Here is a 24,619-nt window from a genome sequence, read left to right on the forward strand (position 1 = left end):
GTAGTACAGGTTTATATGCTAACTAGCTCTGCAGATGACGGAGAAATTGATGAAATGTATGATGAGATAAAAGAAATTATTCAGATAGTGAAGGGAGACGAAAATTTAATAGTCATCGGTGACTGGAATTCGAGAATAGGAAAAGGGAGAGAAAGAAACATAGTAGGTGAATATGGATTGGGGGAGAGAAATGAAAGAGGAAGCCATCTGGTAGAATTTTGAACAGAGCATAAATTAATCATAGCTAACACTTGGTTCAAGAATCATAAAACAAGATTGTATACATGGAAAAACCCTGGAGATACTGACAGGTTTCAGATAGATTATATAATGGTAAGACAGAGATTTAGGAACTAAGTTTTAAATTGTAAGACATTTCCAGGGGCAGATGTGGACTTTGACCACAATCTATTGGTTATGAATTGTAGATTAAAACTGAAGAAACTGCAAAAAGGTGGGAATTTAAGGATATGGGACCTGGATAAACTGAAAAAACCAGAGGTAGTACAGAGTTTCAGGGAGAGCATAAGGGAACAATTGTCACAAATGGGGGAAAGAAATACAGTAGAAGAAGAATGGGTAGCTCTGAGGGATGAAGTAGTGAAGGCAGTAGAGGATCAAGTAGGTAAAAAGACGAGGGCTGGTAAAAATCCTTGGGTAACAGAAGAAATATTGAATTTAATTGATGAAAGGAGAAAATATAAAAACGCAGTAAATGAAGCAGGCAAAAGGGAATACAAACTTCTCAAAAATGAGATCGACAGGAAGTGCAAAACGGCTAAGCAGGGATGGCTAGAGGACAAATGTTAAGGATGTAGAGGCTTATCTCACTAGGGGTAAGATAGATACTGCCTACAGGAAAATTAAAGAGACCTTTGGAGAAAAGAGAGCCACTTGTATGAATATCAAGAGCTCAGATGGAAACCCAGTTCTAAGCAAAGAAGGGAAAGCAGAAAGGTGGAAGGAGTATATAGAGGGTCTATACAAGGGCGATGTACTTGTGGACAATATTATGGAAATGGAAGAGGATGTAGATGAAGATGAAATGGAAGATATGATACAGCATGAATAGTTTGACAGAGCACTGAAAGACCTGAGTCGAAACAAGGCCCCGGGAGTAGACTACAATCCATTGGAATGACTGATGGCCTTGGGAGAGCCAATCCTAACAAAACTCTGCCATCTGGTGAGCAAGATGTATGAGACAAGCGAAATACTCTCAGACTTCAAGAAGAATATAATAATTCCAATCCCAAAGAAAGCAGGTGTTGACAGATGTGAAAATTACCGAACTATCAGTTTAATAGGACACAGCTGCAAAATACTAACGCGAATTCTTTACAGACGAATGGAAAAACTGGTAGAAGCTGACCTCAGGGAAGATCAGTTTGGATTCCGCAGAAATGTTGGAACACATGAGGCAATACTGACCCTACGACTTATCTTAGAAAATAAATTAAGGAAAGGCAAACCTACATTTCTAGCATTTGTAGACTTAGAGAACGCTTTTGACAATGTTGACTGGAGTACTCTCTTTCAAATTCTGAAGGCGGCAGGGGTAAAATACAGGGAGCGAAAGGCTATTTACAATTTGTACAGAAACCAGATGGCAGTTATAAGAGTCAAGGGGCATGAAAGGTAACCAGTGGTTGGGAAGGGAGTGAGACAGGGTTGTAGCCTTTCCCCGATGTTATTCAATCTGTATACTGAGCAAGCAGTAAAGGAAACAAAAGAAAAATTTGGAGTAGGTATTAGAATCCAGGGAGAAGAAATAAAAACTTTGAGGTTCACCGATGACATTGTAATTCTGTCAGAGACAGCAAAGAACTTGGAAGAGCAGTTGAACGGAATTTACAGTGTCATGAAAGGAGGGTATAAGATGAACATCAACAATAGCAAAACGAGGATAATGGAATGTAATCAAATTAAGTCGGGTGATGCTGAGGGAATTAGATTAGGAAATGAGACACTTAAAGTAGTAAAGGAGTTTTGCTGTCTGGGGAGCAAAATAACTGATGATGGTCGAAGTAGAGGGGATATCAAATGTAGACTGGCAATGGCAACGAAAGCGTTTCTGAAGAAGATAAATTTGTTAACATCGAGTATAGATTTAAGTGTCAGGAATTCGTTTCTGAAAGTATTTGTCTGGAGCGTAACCATGTATGGAAGTGAAACATGGATGATAAGTAGTTTAGACAAGAATAGAATAGAAGCTATCGAAATGTGGTGCTACAGAAGAATTCTGAAGATTAGATGGGTAGATCACATAACTAATGAGGAGGTATTGAATAGAATTGGGGAGAAGAGGAGTTTGTGGCACAACTTGACAAGAGGGAACCGGTTGGTAGGACATGTTCTGAGGCATCAAGGGATCACAAATTTAGCATTGGAGGGCAGCGTGGAGGGTAAAAATCATAGAGGGAGACCAAGAGATGAATACACTAAGCAGATTCAGAAGGATGTAGGTTGCAGTAAGTACTGGGAGATGAAGAAGCTTGCACAGGATAGAGTAGCATGGAGAGCTGCATCAAACCAGTCTCAGGACTGAAGACAACAACAACAATTATCAGCCATCATTTCCCTGCAGCCCAGTCATCCTAATCACCTGATCTTAATCCATGTGACTTCTGACTGTGGGATTGTCTGAAAGATGTTGTGCTCAGTGCTCCAATTACAACATAGCTGAATTGAAGGCACACATAGGGCAACACATTCTGAACTTGACCCCGGAGACACTCCAGTCTGCTGTGGAACATGCTGTTTCTTGATTTCAACCTGTGACAGGAAATGGTGGACAGCGTATTGAACATATCTTGCACCAGACCCACAACAATTAGAAACCGGTGTAATTTTGCTTGTTATGTGGGTTTTGTCCTCAGACAGTTAAAAACTTCTCATGTTACCTTGTATGACCTTGCCATTGAGGATGGGCTTACCTACCTAACAGTGCCATAACGGTTGAATGCAGAACTTGTGCAGTCATGCACGGTGAACAGTATGGTTGGTGTAATGTGCAACTCAAACCATAGCCATCATATAGTGATTCACCTGTCATTTGTAGCCACCCCATTTACATTAATATGCTTACATCATCATCATCTCTTTGTTGAATTTTCATTATTTTTTTTGGTTCCCCAATGTTTCCCCCCATGTCAATAATATTGTATTCAGATTTGACATCATTCTGGACAAGCATTCTCATTCCACAGTGTTTTGTAACTGGACCTTTAATTATGGACACCTTTAACATACTGGTATGGTATAAATCAAGACATCATCGAGATGGTCAAATGATGAAGGATAAGTGCCACATCCTAGCCAGCACCAGTCACCATTTCCATTCACGACAACCACTGCTGGTTCCCTGGTAACATCTTCACATAGATTCAGTGGGATCATTTCTACAGTGTATGTGTATGGTAGTGATGGATACATGTTCACATTTCCTCTGTATGATACAGATGTCCACATCAGCAGAAGCTGCTGCTCAAGTTTTAGCCTATATATCTGCAATATAACATCTTTTGAACATCATTGTTTCTGACATTGGACTCCAATTCTCATTCCAAACCTTTTCAAGCGTCTATACCCTCAAGTCATACAGCATTTTCCATCTGTTCCATTGCATTCCCCTTCCAACAGTACATCAGAATGTCTGGTGAGGAGGTTAAAGGCACACATTACCCATTTCATCCACTGAAGAACTGAAGAATATCATTGGCCATATTTCTAAGTACTTACTATACTACAAACTATGATGGAAAAAGCCCAGCAGAATTGCTTCATGATGGACAACTGAGGACAGGACTTTAGTATCTATAGCTGGATGAACATCAGCCATCACCATGAGTCCAGTATGTCTTCAGAGAACAAGATACAGTCATCATTTGTAGGTATCAAAATAAACCTTGTTGGTTCCCTGGCACCATCATCAAGGTCCAGGGTACAGAAATGACCACTGTGTAAACCCAGACAAGAGTGATTTGGTAATACATCAAGCAGATGTACCTTTGAAGAGTTTCTATGCCTAGAACTCATTGTCATTTCTAGCAACAGCGTAAAATCCACCATTACCACCACCATCACCACTCAACCCAATGCCATCCCATCAGCTTCAGAAAAGCGGGAATATTTAATATGCCCAGGCTTGGAAATGGTGAAAGCTAACACATCAGATCCATCATGATCCCTGGCAGAAGATGAATCAATACTAGCACCAATGGTGACCATAGTGCATAAAATTGCCACCAGCCACACAAATAACTGTACCTCCAGGCCAATGCCACACTGATCACTTGCAAGACAACAAGTAGTATTTCAGCCTTACGTTGTGTCTTTTGAGGAACGGGGATCTTTTATCTTCTCCATCAATGGGTGAAGATGTATTGATAGTGAACTCTGTATAGCTCTGTTGTAAGCTGTGGTGACTCCACCAAATGACTGCCGGCCACAGAAGTTGGCTGCCTGGGGAATATGAAAATGCCAAAATAACCAGTCATAGAGTAAGCAGAAATCAATTTCTCTTGAGGCAGCTCCCTGAAACAGATCACTAGCTGTGCTGCATGACCACCTTCTCACTGCCTCTGCTGCTGGATTCTGATTACATTATCTCTACACTCTACTGGGTTCTCAGAGTTCATTGTCTCATCTGGTGTAATGCCAAGGGACTTTGTTGATAGTGCTCAACAACAGGTGAAAGACTCTGAAACATTTCCTCATGATATATATGCTGTCATGGTCTATGTTGTGTGTAACACTCTGAACTTGCTCAAATTACTATGACTGTCACTGATTGCATCCTGTGATAGAAATTGAATGTCTGGAATTTCCAGTGTCAGTTTCTTGTACTTCACTTAATTTCTTTTGGACTTTAAATTTTTACTGGACAGGCAGACCTGGTGATTTGAGTTGTATTAATATTTGATGTACAGTAAATTCTGTAATCATATAAGTGTGTATTCATTTGTTGTGCATTACACCAAAATATTTTATGACTTCTTTTATCACTACAAATCTTTCGTGTGTATTACTTTCACACATTGTTTTGCATATGTCTTTTCTACCATATACACTATGTGATCAAAAGTACCCATACACCTACAAAAACGTACATTTGTTATATTAGGTGCATTGTGCTGCCACCTACTGCCAGGTACTCCATATTAGTGACCTCAATAGTCATTAGACATCATGAGAGAGCAGAATGGGGCACTCTGCGGAACTCACAGACTTCAAACATGGGCTTGTGATTGAGTGTAACCTTGTGTCATATGTCTGTACGTGAGATTTCCACACTCTTAAATATCCCTAGGTCCACTGTTTCCAATGTGATAGCGAAATGGAAATGTGAAGGGACATGTACAGCACAAAAGCGTACAGGCTGACCTCGTCTGTTGACTGACAGACACTACCGACAGTTGAAGATGGCCATAATGTGTAGTAGGCAGACATCTATCCAGACCATCACACAGGAATTGCAAACTGCATCAGGATCCACTGCAAATGCCATGAGGTATTAGCAGGAGGTGAGAAAACCTGGATATCATGGTCGAGTGGCTGTTCAAAAGCCACACATCAAGCCAGTAAATACCAAATGACACCTCGCTTCGTGTAAGGAGCATAAACATTGAATGATTGAACAGTCGAAAAATGTTGTGTGGAGTGATGAATAATGGTACACAATGTTGCTATCCCACTTCAGGGTGCAGTTATTGCGAATGCCCAGTGAATATCATCTGGCAGCTTGTGTAGTGCCAACAGTAAAATTCAGAGACGGTGGTGTTATGGTGTGATCATGTTTTTCGTGGAGGCGGCTTGCACCCTTTGTTGTTTTGCATGGCACTATCACAGCACAGGGCTACATTCGTGTTTTAAGGACCTTCTTGCTTCCCACTGTTAAAGAGCAATTTTGGGATGGTCATTGCATCTTTCAACATGCTTGAGCACCTGTTCATAATGCACAGCCTGTGATGGAGTCGTTACATGACAATACATCCTTGTAATGGACTGGATTGCACAGAGTCCTGACCTGAATCGTATAGAATACCTTTGGGATGTTTTGGAATGCTGACTTCATACCGGGCCTCACCAACTGATATCAATGCCTCTCCTCAGTGCAGCACTCTGTGAAGAATGGGCTGTCATTCCCCAAGAAACCTTCCAGCACCTGACTTAGTGTATGCCTGTGAGAGCGGAAGCTGTCATCAAGGCTAAGGCTGGGTTAACATAATATTGAATTCAAGCGTTACCGATGGAGGTTGCCATGAACTTGTAAGTCATTTTCAGCCAGGTGTCCAGATACTTTTGATCAAATAGTGTATAAAATGCTAAAAAGGAGCAGTTTTTCTTAGAATACTATGAACCAATGTCTTTGTTCTTCAGTCCATTTCCTCTATCATAATTCAGATTACCATACCATACATTGTTGTTGAATAGGTCAAGTTGGACAGCAAATCCCCATTTTCGTGGGTCCTACAGTTTCCGAAGTTTGGATACAGAAAGATATGGTACAAATGCTGCTAGTCTGGCAAAACCAATATCCAACACTGATGGCAATCAGGTAAGAGAGCATACTAACTTGTATATGGTGTTCTTAGTCATTATTTTAAATTTTTAGTCTTGTGTGTAACTCATAGAGTATATTAAGGAATTTTTTACATCACAACAAAAAGCTTGAGTTGTGTCCAAAGGGACTGTTTCTCTTTATTGTATTCATAAATAATAACCAACCTCTCTCTTAGGCTTGACAGCCAACCAGAGTTGTTGTATCATGTTGTCTCACATAGTCTTCATCTTCACCAATAGCTCTGACGCCAACCTTGTCCAACAGCAGAATCGTATTGCATAAACTGTGGTAACTAATTCACTATGCTTAAATGAAATTGTCTTTCTTGTAGTTATTTAAGCACTTCAGAAACAAAGCAAACTGTAAGGATTCATCAAATTACTCTTGATTAACTTTGGAAATTTGTGGTAAGGTCTATGGGACCAAACTGCTGAGGTCATCAGTTCCTAGGCTTACTCACTACTTAATCTAACTTAAACTAATTTACACTAAGAACAACACACACACCCATGTCCCGAGGGAGGACTCAAACCTCCGAAGGTGGGAGCCGCCTGAACCATGACAAGGCACCTCAGACCGCATGGCTATCCCGTGCGGCTACTCTTGATTAATTTAAAGATGAAAGGTTCTCACTGAAAGCTGAAGAACTTTAAAATTATTTAATGAAAACTCACCAATATGCATTTTGATACATTGTTCACAAACAAGTTGTAGGTTGGCACAGCTTCTTTTGTGGACTTCAATTGGTGGCCATTAATAATTTACTGTCTATTTGAGAATAGAAGGGAATCTAATAGTGCTAAATTTTGACTGTATGGTAGATGCAGGAGTCCCTGGAATTCGGAAACTTCAAGATATATCCATGGTTTTGCTCACTATGTGAGAAGGCAACATTATCATGCTGGATTAATATTCCCTGCATGCTACATGCTTCTCTTTGTGACTTTTGAACAGTTTTGGAAGTCACTTTTTAGCACATGCATGCACTATTCCATGATATTTTCTGCGAAGACTGTTGGGAAAGGGAGACTTTTCACATGTCAGATGAGTTACAGAGTATGAAGGACAGAAGATGTTATAAACTCTTGTGGATTACACTATAAATTAATTACAGAATTGATGATGTTATTTGTTATTTATAAATAATTATATCAGAAGGCTTCTGAGTAGTGTGTTAGCTGATTAACAGAAAAGTTGTTGGTGGGAAAAAAGCTACTGGTTTTCTGTTTGTTTCTGATGATGGACTAATAGTTATGAATATATGCTGATAACTTAGTCAGAAAAAAACCCACTGCTAGATATAGTCAACCATGCTCACATACTGGACAGACTTCCAAGCATTTGACATTGATTGGCTGTTGTTTTATGGATGAAACCCACAATGGTGTATTTTCAGCCTATGGTTATCTGTAAAAAAAATTTTCTTTGCAATGAAATTAAAGGAAAGTTACGTATAGAAATATATTTATTGTCTTTGTGTTAAAATCTCAATATATGTCCCCATGGACAGCAAAATATAGATAGATATGCATAATGGAGTAAGTAAAGACAATCCCTCACTGATCTGTGTAGGATTTGAATGGTTGGTAGGTAGGGTCATAAATCAGATCTAGAATACAAAAGATCAACTTATGAACTTATAATGTTCTTAGATTTTATATGTTCAGGCTCTTGTGCACAGGGTGAATTCAAACTCAAATGACAAAATTTTGATACTTTCTGAGTATTTCGTTGTATGAGACATGGTATCCAGTGACTTGTTACAGAGTAATAGCATTTAGTTTGATTTCTTACCCCCATTAATATTTATATCTGTATTGGATTCAAAATATATCAACAATATACACTGTGTGCCTTGTTTGGAAACAAACTTGCTGCATTCACTTACAGTATTTGCTGACAACAGTAACGCCTAGTGCACTTTTTGCCCCCAAGCTACTATTCGGCACTACTTTGTTCTGTCTTGGGTTTGTTATTACAGTAGTGTTCGTTTTACATTGCAGTAAAGAGGAATATGGATAGGTTTATGAAGGGTCAGCAAATATGCACTTTGTGTGAGAGTAGTTCACTGAATGCAATTGAAGGGTGACACAATGTTGCAATTCTGGACTTGTTCCTGAAACAACAGTGACCACTACACAAAGTATGTGATCCATCCAAGGCTTGCCATCTTACTCTGTGATTTGTGTTGTTTGTTTTGATAATTGTATATTATAGACATTGTCACTGTTAAGAAGGTATTTTCACAAAGCCAAAGGTAATTGGGGTAACAAACTGAATAAACCATAATTAAATTATTACTCTGTAATAAACCACTGGAGACTACATGTTCCTTGTACTAAGATAATCACAAAATTATCCAGAACATCCTTCAAAATGCCGTAATTCTTCAGACTTTCCCAGTCATGTGTTGACATGTTGAATAATTGTCTCTTTTCCCCTTTGTTCGTGTTGTTCTTGCTCAATATTTTGATGGAGTGACTCGCTGTCTTCCTCAGGTGTCCCCTGAGCCTCAGGGAGCACCTGAAGATGGCAGTGAGTCATGTCTTCAAAATATCGTACAATGCCAGAAGATCTGGTTATTCAATGTGTCTCCAACATGTTGTCAGTGCAGTTTGTGTTTTCCTCCTTACTTAACACTCAACACCTCCACTATATCATCTCTCCATAGTAAGGCAAGGAAAATTAACCTGTTATCTTATTTTCTTTCCTTCCTCTGCCAACATAAAAGGAGTTTTTGTATTTAATCAGTGATTACAATGCTCAGGATATGCACCTTAAGATTCTATGGGCAATTGCAAGGAACTGTTGCAAAATATCAGAAGTTATAAAACATTCACTACATACAAGTCACTTGGTAGATAGTGTGACATGTATTCATTCTGAAAATTGTTTTGAAATATTCACATGGTTTCAGAGTTTCATTTGATTTTATATTAAAAATATAAAGAAGAGTGTATATTTTAGTGCAAGTTACATTTAAATATGGTGTAGCCTCATATGCATAACGGGATATTTTATAATGTGAAAAGGATGGATATATAGGAGACATTGAGTCACAGACAGGCACAATGAAAAGATTGTTGTACATTTAAGCTTTTCAGTGAAAGTCCTTTTTCCAAAGTAGAAAACACACACATTCACACAAGCACAACACACACACATGTGACACAACTTTCTATGGCTGTTGTGGCCAGCCAGAGACACTCTCTCTCTATCTGTGTGTGTGTGTGTGTGTGTGTGTGTGTGTGTGTGTGTGTGTGTGTGTGTGTGAGAGAGAGAGAGAGAGAGAGAGAGAGAGAGAGAGAGAGAGAAAGAGAGAGAGAGAGAGAGAGAGAGAGAGAGAGTGTTAAAAGTATCTGGACACCTGGCTGAAAATTACTTACAAGTTTGTGGCGGCGCCCTCCATTGGTAACGCTGGAATTCAATGTGGTGTTGGCTCACTCTTAGCTTTGATGAAAGCTTCCACTGTCACAGGCATATGTTCAATCAGGTGCTGGAAGGTTTCTTGGGGCAGCCCATTCTTCATGGAGTGCTGCACTGAGGAGAGGTATCGATGTTGGTCGGTGAGGCCTGTCATGAAGTCGGCATTCCAAAACATCCTAAAAGTGTTCTATAGGATTCAGGTCAGGACTCTGTGCAGGGTAGTCCATTACAGGGATGTTATTATCGCCTGATCATGTTGAAAGATGCAGTTGCCATCCCCTAATTGCTCATCAACAGTGGGAAGCAAGAAGGTGCTTCAAACATCAATGTAGGCCTTTGCTGTGATAGTGCCATGCAAAACAGCAAGGGGTGCAAGCCCTCTCTATGAAAAAACACAACTGCACTATAACACCGCTGCCTCTGAAATTTACTGTTTGCATTACACACGCTGCCAAGTGATGTTCACTGGGCATTCGCCATATACACACTCTACCATTGGATCGCCACATTGTGTACCATGATTTGTCACTCCACGCAATGTTTTCCCATGGTTCCATCATACAATGTTTACGCTCCTTACATCAAGCCAGGTGTCGTTTGGCACTTACCGGTGTGATGTGTGGCTTATAAGCAGCTGCTTGGCCATGAAATCCAAATTTTCCCACCTCCCACCTAACTTTCATAGAACTTACAGTGGATCGTAATGCAGTTTTGAATTCCTGTATGATGGTCTGAATAGATGTCTGCCTATTACACATTACAACCCTCTTCAACTGTCGGCGGCCTCATCTGTCAACAGACGAGGTTGGTCTGTACACTTTTGTGCTGTAAGTGTCACTTCACATTTCCACCAAATTGTCACATCAGAAACAGTGGACCTAGGGATGTTTAGGAGTATGGAAATCTTGCATACAGACATATGACTCAAGTGACACCTAATCACCTGACCACGTTCAAAGTCCATGATTTGTGCAGGGTGCCCCACTCAGGTTGCTGATATGTACTACTTGGCAGCAGGTGGCAGTACAATGCACCTAATATGAAAAACGTGTGTTTTTAAAGGTGTCCAGATACTTTTGACCACATAGTGTATGTATGTTTTCCACTTCAGAAGGTCTTTTGTACAAAAGCTTAAATGTATACATAACAATCTTTTTGTTGTGCTTTTCTCTGTCTCATAGTCTCCCCTATAAGGCAATTAGCAGTCTATCATTTTCATAATATTGCTGTTATTGCATCATGGACTTTCAAATATTTGAATATTGTGTGTATATATATATATATATATATATATATATATATATATATATATATATGAGATTTTTTTGTGTTTGTTGTTTATGCTTTCTGTGCAGGTTTTACTGTTTGCTGGAGAGGCCACACATGATCACTACTACTCTACTGTTCATGGGGCAATAGAGACAGGCTGGAGGGAGGCTGACCGAATTCTTAATGAGGCCAGGTAGATTTGTGCATTTCATCCATATTACGTACAAAAGTTTTGCCTTTTATTTGAATACACTTATTAAAAGCAAAAAAGAATTTTTCATTTGATCATGAAAAATGTGTGAAACGTTTTAAACACAAGTTAAAGTAACTTTTTAATTCTCTAGATTCTTTCCTCTTTCAACTCTTCTGCACGTTTTGATTGCTGTTCATTTGTATATCATTGACAGTGTGTTGTCATTTAGTGTTGCTCAGTCAAATGCACATCCAGCTTAGGTGTTCAAGTGCTGTTAATCAGTATTCCTGATAGGGTACTGATCACTGAAAGGAAAATTGACCCACATTTGAATGACTTTTGTGATCAAGATGTAGCACAGCATCGTCAATGCATTTCTGAGAAAATGCATATTGGTCTTGGTAAAATTTAATATAGTAAATGTCTACTTTAGCAATACTACCTGACTTTTACACAAAAAAATTTGACTCTTAAAACTTGTTTTTACTTTACTTGTTTAATTATTTGCATATTCTACGGACTATAATCTCGAGCTCTCACCATCACGTGGAATATGTTAATTTACAAATGTAATGAAGTGTCCAAATGGGAAGTATGGCAATGCATGTTATACTGAACACTATTATTGAATGATATCTGACAAATCTCAAATAAATTCTGCTCATATGCAAAGGCTTCTAGTGGTATCAAAGTTAGTGTCCAGACTCACGAATGAGACAGAGACTGAAATTCAGGGTAGCAAAGCAAAAGTGAAAATGATCAACTTGGTTTTGAAATGTTCCTTTACAAATGAAAATCCTGGGATATTTCTCAGATTTCATTCTTGCACCAGTGTGAAGGATAGTGATATCAGGATTGCCACAAGTTTCCCCAAGTGAAACTCCCTGAGATTTTCCAGATTTCCAGACAAGTTTCAGCATTTTTCCCTGACAAATTTTAAGATCTCAAGGATAAGTTAAGGAGTAAGTTGACAATCTGTCTTTGCAGCTATGGTACAAAAAACAATAGTGCAGACAAGGAAATATCCAAAAACACTTGCAAGCAGATGGTGTTTTCTGATGTGGGCAAAAATCTTAAATACTAACATCAATATATTTTGTAATGAACTGTTTTTAAGTGAAGAAAGCAAGCCAAATAGTACGTTTGTTTCATTAAGACCTCTGATGTTATTTTATTTCAATAAATCAAAACACACTTGGTGACAAAAATGTCCATTTCCTTGGAGTCACAAGACAGATTTAAAATACCTTCACTGATTTCAGAAATAACCTCATAAAAAAGTAAGCATCTTGAAAGAAGTGTATTAGTTGGGGAAGAATTGTGTAAACCAACACTGTAGGTGACCACCAATAAAATGGTAGTTATATTATGTTCATTATTGTCAGCTATTACCCACTGTATTATATATACTATTCCACAGGTATTATGTGATTCTTCTTTGGAGAAATGTATGAGTACACATCATATAAACCACCAGCAGCTGACAAAATTTTCTTCTTCTTCTTCTTCTTATTATTATTATTATTATTATTCATACTTTCTAAAATATAAACTACTTTTGAAGTGCCAAAATGTACTACAACAAATAATATGTCTATACAATGCCACACTGTACAATGTGCTTGTGGTAAGATGGTCACAATTCCTAAAATTCATTAGTCATTGCCTCTGGCCTGCTGAGGAACACCACAGTCCTGGGTCCATGGAAAAACGATGAAATTCTGCTGCATTATGCTACCCACAAACATACCCAGCCTGCAGGAAGACTAGATCCAATGGACAGGGCCTGCACTTTAGTGGGAACTGAATGGCTTCAGATAGGCAGATCCATTACACATACCCACAGAAATGGCCTTTGGTTTCTGTCCATCACAGAAATCACCTCATGTCACCAGCTATTCATGAGTCACAGACAGCATGCTGATGAAATGAGACCACAGTGATCAATCCATGCAACAGACAACTTGTTCAAACACTCTGAAAATCAATAATACTCTAGACTCTTGCTAAACTGGCCATTCCTCGCACATATGGGTGCTGGATTAGCAGAAGTGCCAGATTGTTGAGAATGTCTAAAATTTAGTATGAACACATAGGGAGTGTACTTTATCAAATTGAAAGATACATTCATTTTTACAGAAAACTTAGTCCTTGAGTGTGTACATACATATTAGTATCGCGTAACATTCACTATGAAACGTGTTCCAAATTTTTAGTTGTCACCATGATGATGCATGACGGTAGTGTGCTTTATCACACAATAGCCTTACAAGCATTTCATAGGTCCTGTGATGTTTATGATTGGTGCATAATGTACTTCAGGAAGACATCTCCAGCTTCATCACATTCTCTCCTCCTATGTCCTCTTCTTCGTCAGTTTCATCGTAACTGTCCTGTGAGCTTATGATTACCTCTTAGTTTACTTTATACCTAATTTCGGGTTTCTGCTTGAGGCCTAGCATAACATGTTTCCATTTAGAAGCCATGATAATGATCCATAAGGAAAGCCACAATTTCAAAGTGTACAGGAATGTTGAACATTATAATTAATTGACAACATTGTTGCAGATGAAATTTCATTATTGTAGGCATCATTTCAGGTTGAACGACTAGAAGCTGGAAGTGTGCCTGATTACTGAGAGGGCGGACTACTGAGGGCCATGTTAATGAGAGTTTAGTGCAACGAGGATAGGTAGCAACTCACTGTAAATATGATTGATGAGCCACAGACAGACATGTAGAAAAAAAATCACACTTTCACAACTAGATTTTCAGCCATAGCTTTTGTCAGAAAATGAGAGCACACACACATTCACACAATCACTCAGACACAACTCATGCACACATGACCACTGTCTCCAGTCACTGTGTTTACAGTCTCTGAGAATCAGATCCAAACAAATCACTCCACACACCTCCCTGCCTGTCATTGGCAGCTGCCAGGCTAGTGACAAGAAGTGGTGGCAGCACTGACTGCAAGCTGAGGGAAGTGGCAAGAAGAGGAGAGGCAGTAAGAATGAGGGAGAAGGGAAGCAGTGCACGTACTCAGCTGCACCTAGCCACCGATAATGCATGACACCTTAGTAAACAAATCATTTCATATACTGAGACAAAAACGAGATTTTTCCAGTGTTTTTTCAAATTCCTCTGATATTTCCCTGATTTCCCTGACATGTTTGAAATTCTATGATATGCCCTGATTTTCAGAACCTGTGGCAATGCTGGATATAGATATTAGTTTTAGTGTTGTTGAGAACCAGCTGAAATCACTGAAACTGAACCAAGTTCCAGAGCCTGATAAAGTCCTTACTAGAGTCTATACCAAATTTTTGATTGAGATAGTCTCTCTTTTAATTGTATGCTACCTTAGATCCCTTGAACAAAAACCACGTCCAGTTGCTGGAAGGTAGTACTGGACACACTCATCTGGATCCACAGATCTACCATCCCATCTCATTGATATCCATCTGTTGTTAACTCCTAGAAAATCTACATCTACACTATGCGATCAAAAGTATCCAGACATGCCCAAAAACATGTTTTTCATATTAGGTGCACTGTGCTGCCACCTACTGCCAGGTAATCCATATCAGCAACCTCAGTAGTCATTAGACATCGTGAGAGAGCAGAATAGGATGCTCTGCGGAACTCACGGATTCTGAACATGGTCAGATGATGGGCTGTCTTTTGTGTCATATGTCAGTACATGAGATTTCCACACTCCTAAACGTCCCTAGGTCCATTGTTTCTGATGTGATAGTGAAGTGGAAACATGAAGGGGCATGTACAACACAAAAGTGCAAAGGCTGACCTCATCTGTTGACTGGGACAGACTGCCAACGGTTGAAGAGAGTTTTAATGTGTAATAAGCAGACATCTATTCAGACCATCATACTGGAATTTCAAACTGCATCAGAATCCACTGCAAGTACTATGACAGTTAGGTGGGATGCGAGAAAACGTGGATTTCATGGTCAAGCAGCTCCTCATAAGCCACTCATCAAGCTGCTAAATGTCAAATGATGCCTCGCTTGGTGCAAGGAGCATACACATTGGATGATTGAACTGTGGAGAAACATTGTGTGGAGTGACAAATCATGGTATACAATGTGGCTGTCCGAAGGCAGGGTGTGGGTACGTCGAATGCTTGGTGAGTGTCATCTACCAACGTGTGTGGTGCCAACAGTAAAATTCGGAGGCAGTGGTATTATGGTGTGGTCGTGCACCCCTTGTTGTTTTGCATGGAAAAATCCCAGTACAGGCCTACATTGATGTCTTAAGCACCTTCTTGCTTCCCACTGTTGAAGAGAAATTCGGGGATGGCAATTGAATCTTTCAAAATGATCGAGCACCTGTTTATAATGCACGGTCTGTGGTGGAGTTGTTACACGACAATAACATCCCTGTAATGGACTGGCCTGCACAGAGTCCTGACCTGAATCCTATAGAACACCTTTGGGATGTTTTGGAATGCTGACTTCATGCAAGGCCTCAAGAACTGACTTCGATACATCTCCTGAGTGCAGTACTCTACGAAGAATGGGCTGCCATTCCCCAAGAAACCTTCCAGCACCTGATTGAAGATATGTCTGAGAGAGTGGTAGCTGTCATCTAGGCTAAGGGTGGGCAAACACCATATTGAATTCCAGCATTACCGATGAAGTATGCCATGAACCTGTAAGTCATTTTCATCCAGGTGTCCAGATAGTTTTGATCACGTAGCGTACATCAGTATTGCGCAAGCCATCTAAGAGTGTGTGATGGAGGGCACGTCTGGTACCACTAACTGATACTGCACTTCCTGTTCCTCTTGAGAATGGCATGTGGAAAAACTGACTGTTGGTAAGCCTCTATATTAGTTCTAACTTCTTGAATTTTCTCATTGTAATTTCATAAGACATATGTCTGAGGAATTAATATGTTGTCTGACTCTTCCCAGAAAGTACTCTTGAAATTTCAGTAGTAAATCTGCCTGTGATGCACAACAACTCTCTTGTAGCAGCTGACAATGTAGTTTATTGAGCATTTCTGTAAGCCTCTCAAACTGATAAAATGATCCTGTGACAAAATGCACCACTCTTTGTTAAATCTTCTCTATCTCTTCAATCAGTCCTACCTGGAAAGGGTCCCAAATGGATGAACTCTATCCAAGAGCCAGTTGATCAACTGCCTTGTAAGCCACTTCTTCTTTTTTAAGATTCTTCCTGTGAATTTCCATCTCACAATTATTTTTCCTACTGTTTGTTTTACATGATCATTCCACTTAAGATTGCCCCAGATAGATACTCCTAGACATTTTACAATGGTTATTGTTTCCAGCAATTAGATTAGATTTTCATTCCATAGATCCATGCTGATGAGATCCTCATGAATGTGGAACATGTCAATTTTTTTATTCTTTTATTTTTTAAAGATGAAATAACAATACTAATAGTATGAATATATACAATACATCATTTGTTTCTATTAAAAAATTCGTCAGTGTAGTAGGAGTTGGCCACTAGTGAGACTTTCAGGCTCCTTTTAAACTGATCTTTATTTGTAACTAAATTTTTTATGTTTGCTGGCAAATGATTGAAGATGAGTGTTCCTGAGTAGTGGACCCTTTTTTGAACTAAAGTAAATGCTTTTAAGCCCTTGTGCAGATCGTTTTTGTTCCTGGTATTGTATGTATGAACTGAGCTGTTTGTTGGAAAAAGAGATATATTATTTAGGACAAATTTCATTAAGGAGTAAATATACTGAGAGGCAGTAGTTGGTATACCCAGTTGTTTGAAGAGGTTTCTACAGGATGTCCATGAATTTACTCCATAAATAATATGTATTACACGCTTTTGGGCTCTCAAAACTATTGTTTGACTTGAAGAGTTACCCCAAAATAGTATACCATATGACATTATGGAATGAAAGTAGGCAAAGTATGCAAGCTTTTTCGTTTTTATGTTACATATGTCTGCTAACACTCGAATTGCAAATACAGATTTGTTAAGGCATTTCTGCAGTTCTGTGGTGTGCTCCTCCCAACTGAATTTATTATCAAGTTGTAACCCCAGGAATTTATGACTGTCAACCTCTTCTATCTGCTCTTCTTCATACTTTATGCATATGCTGGGTGGAAACCTCTTACAGGTTCTGAATTGCATATAGTGAGTCTTTTCAAAGTTTAATGTCAGTGAGTTGGCTTTAAACCATTTATTACTATCTATGAAAATATCATTAGCAGATCTTTCTAGATCTACACTCGATATACTATTTATTGCGATACTTGTGTCATCTGCAAACAAAATGAACTCTGCTTCTGGCAGTGTAACTGATGAGAGATTAATGTACACAAGAAAAAGCAATGGCCCTAAGATGGATCCTTGTGTGATAACACATGTAATTTCTTCCCATTATGATGATGACTGGTGACTTAGTCCCTTGCACTGACACCCTTTGTTTCCTGTTAGCAAGGTATGACTTGAACCATTTTGCAGCACTGCCCATAACACCATAGAATTCTAATTTATTTAAAAGGATGTTGCGGTTCACACAATCGAATGCCTTTGACAAATCAAAGAAAATACCTGCTGCTTGTAACTTGTTATTTAATGAATTAAGTACATTTTCACTGTAGGTGTAAATAGCCTTCTCGATATCAGAACCCTTCAGAAATCCAAACTGTGTTCTTGATAATATGTCATTTGTGGTCAGATGGTTGAGAAGCTGCCTGTACATTAATTTCTCTAAAATTTTTGAGAATGCTGGCAAAAGTGAAATCGGTCTGTAGTTTGATGGGATCTCTTTATCCCCTTTCTTGAATAGAGGCTTAACATCTGCATATTTTAGCCAGTCAGAAAATGTCCTAGTTGTAATTGACTGGTTACACAAGTAACTTGGAATTGTACTAAACTCACAGGAATGTTCTATAACTAACTTTGTTGATATTTCATCGTAACTACTAGAATGCCTTGTTTTTAAAGATTTTATTATGGAAGTTATTTCTTTTGGTGAAGTGAGTGACATATTCATGTACCTGAAGCTATTTGTAAAGGCTAGTTTCAGATATTCAAGGGCATTATTTACTGATCCTGAGAATCCCATTCTATCAGTAACGGATACAAAATACTTGTTAAATAGATTTGCCACACTATGCTTATTGGTTACTAATGTGTCATCTACCCTTAGGGCTATTAGCTCCTGTTCCTTTCTGGTTCTACCAGTCTTCTCTTTTGCTATACCCCATATTGTTTTTATTTTGTTCCCTGACATTGCTATCTTCTTCTCATAGTGCATCTGTTTAGATGTCTGAATTACTTTTTTAATATTTTACAGTATTCCTTGTATTTAGCTAAATCAGCAGCATTGGAGCTATTATTGGTTCACAGATACAGTTTCCTTTTGGTCTTACAGGAAATCTTTATTCCTTGTGTAATCCATGGTTTTATTATAGACTTCTGCTAATTTGAGTAACTTTTAGAGGAAAACAATTTTCAAACATGGTACTGACATTGTTCATGAATGTGTTATATTTTTCATTCATGTCATGAACACTATACACATCTTTCCAGTTCATATCTTTGAGCAGTTTTCTAAAACACTCAAATTTTGGTTGATTGACTGCTCTCCTGTACTCAGATTTAGCAGTCTTGATAATCAGCTTAGAATTCACATCTAAAACAAGGAGCTGCATGTCACGATCTGTTAGTCCATTTATTACGGGTTTATGATATGATTTTGTTCCTTCTATTTGTCTATAAAAATGTTATCAATGGCTGTCCTTGAGGATTTAGTGATCCTAGTTGGAAAGTTTACAGTGTGAATTGGATTGAAAGACAACATTACTAACTACAGTAATAGTTTACTGGAAGATTGCATTAGAAAATCTCTATTACAGTTACCAGCAATCAAAATTTCTTTGTTTCTTCCTGTTAAATAACCCAAAAGAGCTTCTAGATGATTTATGAATAGATTACAATTTCCTGCAGGTGCTCGGTAAATAGTTACTACTATATAGGATCTGTTATGGAACTCTTCTTCTGTTGCACATGCTTCTAGGTGCTGCTCTAAACAGAATTTATTAATGTCAATGTTCTTGAATTTATGACAGTTTTTAATAAATGTGACAACTCCTCCTCCCTCCATATCTACTCTGCAGAAGTAGGAAGCTAGCTTAAATCCTGAAATGTCTAACATATCTATACCAGGGGTCACCTGATGTTCAGAGAGGCAGATTATGTCAATTTCGTTAGATGAATTCATTTCATCGATGCAAATGAGTAGTTCATCAACTTTATTTCTGAGTCCTGGAATGTTCTGGTGTAATAAAGATAACTGATACTGCATACTAATGCGATTATAACTGCTTTGGTGAAGATGAACTGGCAGTTTCTGATTACTTTCTGTTAAACATTGATTAAATGGAGGCTGTATGCTAAAATCTGACTTCTGTTCATCTATTTTCTCAAACTGAGTCTGTCTGCCAATCTCTCTTAAAACTCGTTTTCTATCCCCCTTCCCTATCCTAAAAAAGGCATCCCTCTGACACCTGTGACCACTGGTATTTTACCACTTTTGACAGTGTCCTCCCTTAAGTTTTCTGCAATCAAGCCAGACAGTTTTCCCTTCCCTTTCCTATTGAGGTGAAGGCCATGCTTAGTGTAGTCCCTCCTATCAGTAGCATCCACAGGAATCAAACCAATATGGGACCCTATATCCGTCCTAAGCAGCCACTCCAACTCCAAGTTCACCCTCCCTACAGAAGAGTTCAAATGAGGCTGATCATGGCTTCTCAATACAGACACAAATCCCACACCTGTATGCTTCATTGCTGATGCTATCTTCACCAGGTCACTCTCTATGTAATATTCAGAGTCTCTGTCAGTGCTATTTCCTGGATCACGCACTATAACCACAGCATCCTCCTTTGTGAAATCCTTGCATAAAGAACCTACATCCTCTGTTACCTGAGCCAGATCTGCACTAGGCTTGAAACAGTTTGGACCTAGATTTTCCTGCAGTAGTTGGCCAACACCTCTACCATGGAACTACCTAACAACAGAACTTTCTTTCTCTTTACAAATTTCCCTACCTTTTTAAAGTTCTTGAAAGCTTGTTGTGCCCTATCTACAGCTTCAGCTACATGAGGTTCATCCGATTCTGACTGAGGCAACAGGTCAAATCTATTTTCAAGATTTATGACAAAGCTGTAATTTTACAGTAGTGGGTTCCTTTCCCTACGCACACACAATACATTACCTGTATTTACATTTAGGTGTCAACTACCAGTCCCTGCACAATTCATCAATCCTCTGTAGAGCTTTCTGCAAATTGTTACTGTCTTCTGGCATTGCTACCTTCATGGAGACAACACCCTTAGAGAGCTTTGAATGCACTCTACAACATCACTTTCATACATTTAAACACTAATGGTCCTATCATATTTCCTGGGGATACACAAGAAATTACCTTTACATATGTCGATTTTGTTCCATTATGAGCAATGTGTTGAGTTCTGTCTGCAGTAAAGTCTGTCTGCAAATCTGAACTCAGTAAGCTCAAATTTTTTCACTAAAAGGCATTGCAGGATTGTGTCAAATGCATTATTGAATACAAGGAACATGGCATCAACCTGAGTATCAATGTCTACAGCACTGAGTATCTTATGGAGGAACAGGACGAGCTGAGTTTCACAAGATCTCTCTTTGCAGAATCCATGTTGAATCTTCTGGACCCAAACACAGTTAGGTATATCAAACAGAATGACTTCTGTGCCAACCAGTATGGATTCCAAAAATATTGATCATGTTAAACCCAATGCACCCTTTTCTCACATGACATCCTGAAAGCCATGGATCAAGGCAGATGCTGGCAGCATTTCTCAACACCCAATAAGCATTTGTCTCAGTGCCACCTCTACACTTACTTACAAAAGTGTGGTCATATGGGGTGTCAAGCAAACTCTGTAACTAGACTGAGGATTCTTTGCTGGAGAGTAATAGATTGTGTTCGATTGTGTTCTAGGGAAATATTATGTTAGGACCCTTGCTGTTCATATTGTATATTAATAATCTTGCAGATAATACTAGCAGCAACTTGAGATTTTTTGCAGATGGTACATTTAACTATAATGATGTACTGTCTGAAAAAAACTGCATGAATATTCAGTCAGATCTTGATAAGATTTCAAGGTGGTGCTGAGATGGGCAACCTGCTCTAAATGTTTGTAGGCAGCTTCCATCATTTCAGCTGTAAATATACAGACTTATACAGGAACTCAAATTAACAAAATTTATTCACTTGAGTAATCATAATGGAATTCAACAACCAACAAAATAGAGAACTTTCAAACTAGAAATAAGAGTAAACACAACAAGGCAAACCTAACCATTCAGCCAAATGTAATATATGTGTTTTTAATCACTGTCCAACTCGGCACTTCCCACACATCTCTTACACCTTTGCATTGTTGACATATTGCATACACTCTCAACCACTGGCAACAGTTTTTTTAATACTGGGCCACACACATTTCTCCATCATTAGTTTAACTGTAGCTTTTGTGCTAGAATGGACGAGGTGACGAACATTGTCAAAAACTGTTTTTCATAGCATTTCAAGTGTGAAAGGAATAGGTGTAGTAAGGTCCTTTGTGGCTAGCAACCACACTTGTTAAGTTTAAGAGCTGTTGAACCATTGTCCAAAAATTGTTGCATTGCTCATATGTAGCTTGTGCTGCTCTGTGTCAATCATAATTTATTGCAAAAGGAATTGTGCAGACTCTAGGAAAAAAATCAGCCACTACATCTTTTGTCACTCTTATGTGTCTTATGTCTGTTTTGAATTGCCCAATAAAAAGTAGCTGTCAGGACTGACAGGTTGAACAACCTTCACTAACCTTGTGAAAAGCAAAAGTGATTGGCTTATGATCAGTGTAGATTGTAAATACTTTAGTTACATATGAGAGCAAAACTGTTGTATGGATTCATAAAAGGCCAACAGCTCTTCATCATATGCACTCCAATTAGTTAGCTTCCAGGGGAGAAACTTCAAAGGTTTCCAGCTATCCTTGACGTTTTGATGGGGAGCTGCCCTGATAGCCTGTTGGCTAGCTCCACCACTATCACTAATGGTGCATTATGAACCAGATGGTATAAGAGGATAGCTTTTTGCAAACTAGTCCTTACCTTTCCAAAGGGTGTGGATATCCATGGCAGGCAATGCCTGCCAATAGTGTTGTTACTTACCAGTCTGCCAGTGGTTCTGTCAGGGGCACCTCCATCTCCACTGCTCCGAGTGGATGATGTTGATAAAAGTTGATGATTCCCAGAAATCTTCTTAACTGCTGGTAATCCATCAGCTGACAAATGTTTTAATGGCCTCTATCCTCTCTTTGAGAGGAGAAATACCAGCAGCTGAAACTATATGTCTGAGAAATGTCAACTCATTTGATACAGAACACATTTTGTGTCTTTTATACTGAACGAGGTGTTGTCTTTCTTTTTAACTAGGTAATGATGGTGACCATAGTTGGTGGAACCTCTGTATGACACATGCTTGTAACATCTCTTTGAATTTTGCTTTCTCTACTGTCAAATGATCGGGTGCTGGTTTCCTTAGGTGACCAGTTGGCTGGGTGTCTTAATATGATGTACCAAGGTATACTTTGTGTAATTTCCAACAACCTCTTCTCTAGCTAATGGTATAATGGGGAGGGTATGGTACTGTTAACACTTCTGCCTGTAAGATCCATTACCATTTCTCTGTCCATCTTACCTTGTGCTGTATTTAGCTTATTTTGAGTCCTTGGTGGTGCATGAATGTCTGCCAGCATGAACCTCCACTTGAACATTTAAATGAAGACAGTATCCATTGTCACTTCACACTCACCATAAGTTGTGATGAGCAAGTTGTTAGCTACTGTAAGATGAAGAATTGCACCCACCACTGTGGTCTTATTTTGCCTGAACAGCAGTGCACTTACATTTGAGCTTGAATTGATAAGGTAACACCTGACTGCATTCCTGTCTTTCACATAAAAAAGGCATGGTAATGTGAGCAGGCACACTTGCTTCACTATATGTAAGGCCACAGTCAGTTTGTCACGAATAACTGGGCTGATTTTGAGTGCTGAGTCTTGTCTGCTTCTGATTATATCACTGCCAGTGTCTGAAGAAGTAGCAGCAACTCCCTCATTACACTTTGGCACTCTTGGGGAACTGTGCACCCTGCTGAGCCTACTGCAGGCCATTGAGACCATCTGTTAGTGTGTGGGAAAATGTGCCTCTTGTGGCCTGATCACCAAAATGCTTGTGGTACCAACAAGCTTGGTGATTTTGTTTTCCTTGTACCATCTGGCCCTCAGTTTGATTCTGTTGGCTGGATGGATATCTCTCTTGTTTACCTTTCCTTGTGCAGTCCCGCTCATTCATATGCCAGTGCCAACATTTGCTTCTGAATTGCATCTATCTGGTGCTCAGACTTCAGACATACTTGTTGATGTTCATCTGTTGCTTATGCCACACAGCTGTGGTCTCTCCAGTGCTGATGTCACTAGCTACCTATGTCATCATCAAGGTACTCACCTGCCCACTATAGCATGCACCTTGTCTGCTGCTAAAAACACAGAATTAATGTCACTCTTCCCATATACCACCACTACCATTTTCACTGAAAGCAATAGTTGTGTTAGTCAGACATGCTGTAATGTTTTATCTGACATTGCTTCCTCTTCCAAGATGGTCTGCAGATGCTACCAGTATTCAGATGGCTTTCATTCTATTGCCAATATGCTGAAACTGTAGGACTTGTTGCATTTGTTGGCCCAGTGAATACACTTGCATTTGTTGGTCCAACGATTTGCACGTCTGTCTGACCACAGTGTCCTTTAGGTGGAGATATCATTGTTGTGACGGTGGTTTCAAAATAACATCCAATACCATTTTGACCGCTTAAGTATCCAAGCTGTTAACTGCTGTAGCAAACTCTATACAATCACTAGTACCATTACTTTACATACATGCCAAATCTAGCATTGTGAACCACAGTTCAGGCTTCTCTGGAGGGAACTTCAGTATCCATGTTTTCATCTTCGGAGTGTAAACCATGATAGACTCAGCAGACAAACTGTCGGTCACATTCAACATTTGATGGTATAAACTTGTGTCATATAATGCTGCAATTGGATT

At 39.0% G+C, this 24,619-nt stretch overlaps 1 protein-coding gene across 3 annotated transcripts in view; it reads left to right on the forward strand.

The window, feature by feature from the left end:
• LOC126358481 (spermine oxidase-like) overlaps positions 1–24,619 on the forward strand; it is a 165,445-nt gene that overhangs the window by 135,913 nt on the left and 4,913 nt on the right. For all 3 annotated transcript variants that reach the window (XM_050007553.1, XM_050007554.1, XM_050007555.1), the window contains exons 8-9: positions 6,436–6,559; positions 11,347–11,453. In XM_050007553.1, the coding sequence (XP_049863510.1) occupies positions 6,436–6,559; positions 11,347–11,453 (231 nt within the window). The remainder of the gene's footprint in view (positions 1–6,435; positions 6,560–11,346; positions 11,454–24,619) is intronic.

The sequence above is a fragment of the Schistocerca gregaria genome, chromosome 1 (genome assembly GCF_023897955.1).
Source record: "Schistocerca gregaria isolate iqSchGreg1 chromosome 1, iqSchGreg1.2, whole genome shotgun sequence".
Lineage (NCBI taxonomy): Eukaryota > Metazoa > Arthropoda > Insecta > Orthoptera > Acrididae > Schistocerca > Schistocerca gregaria.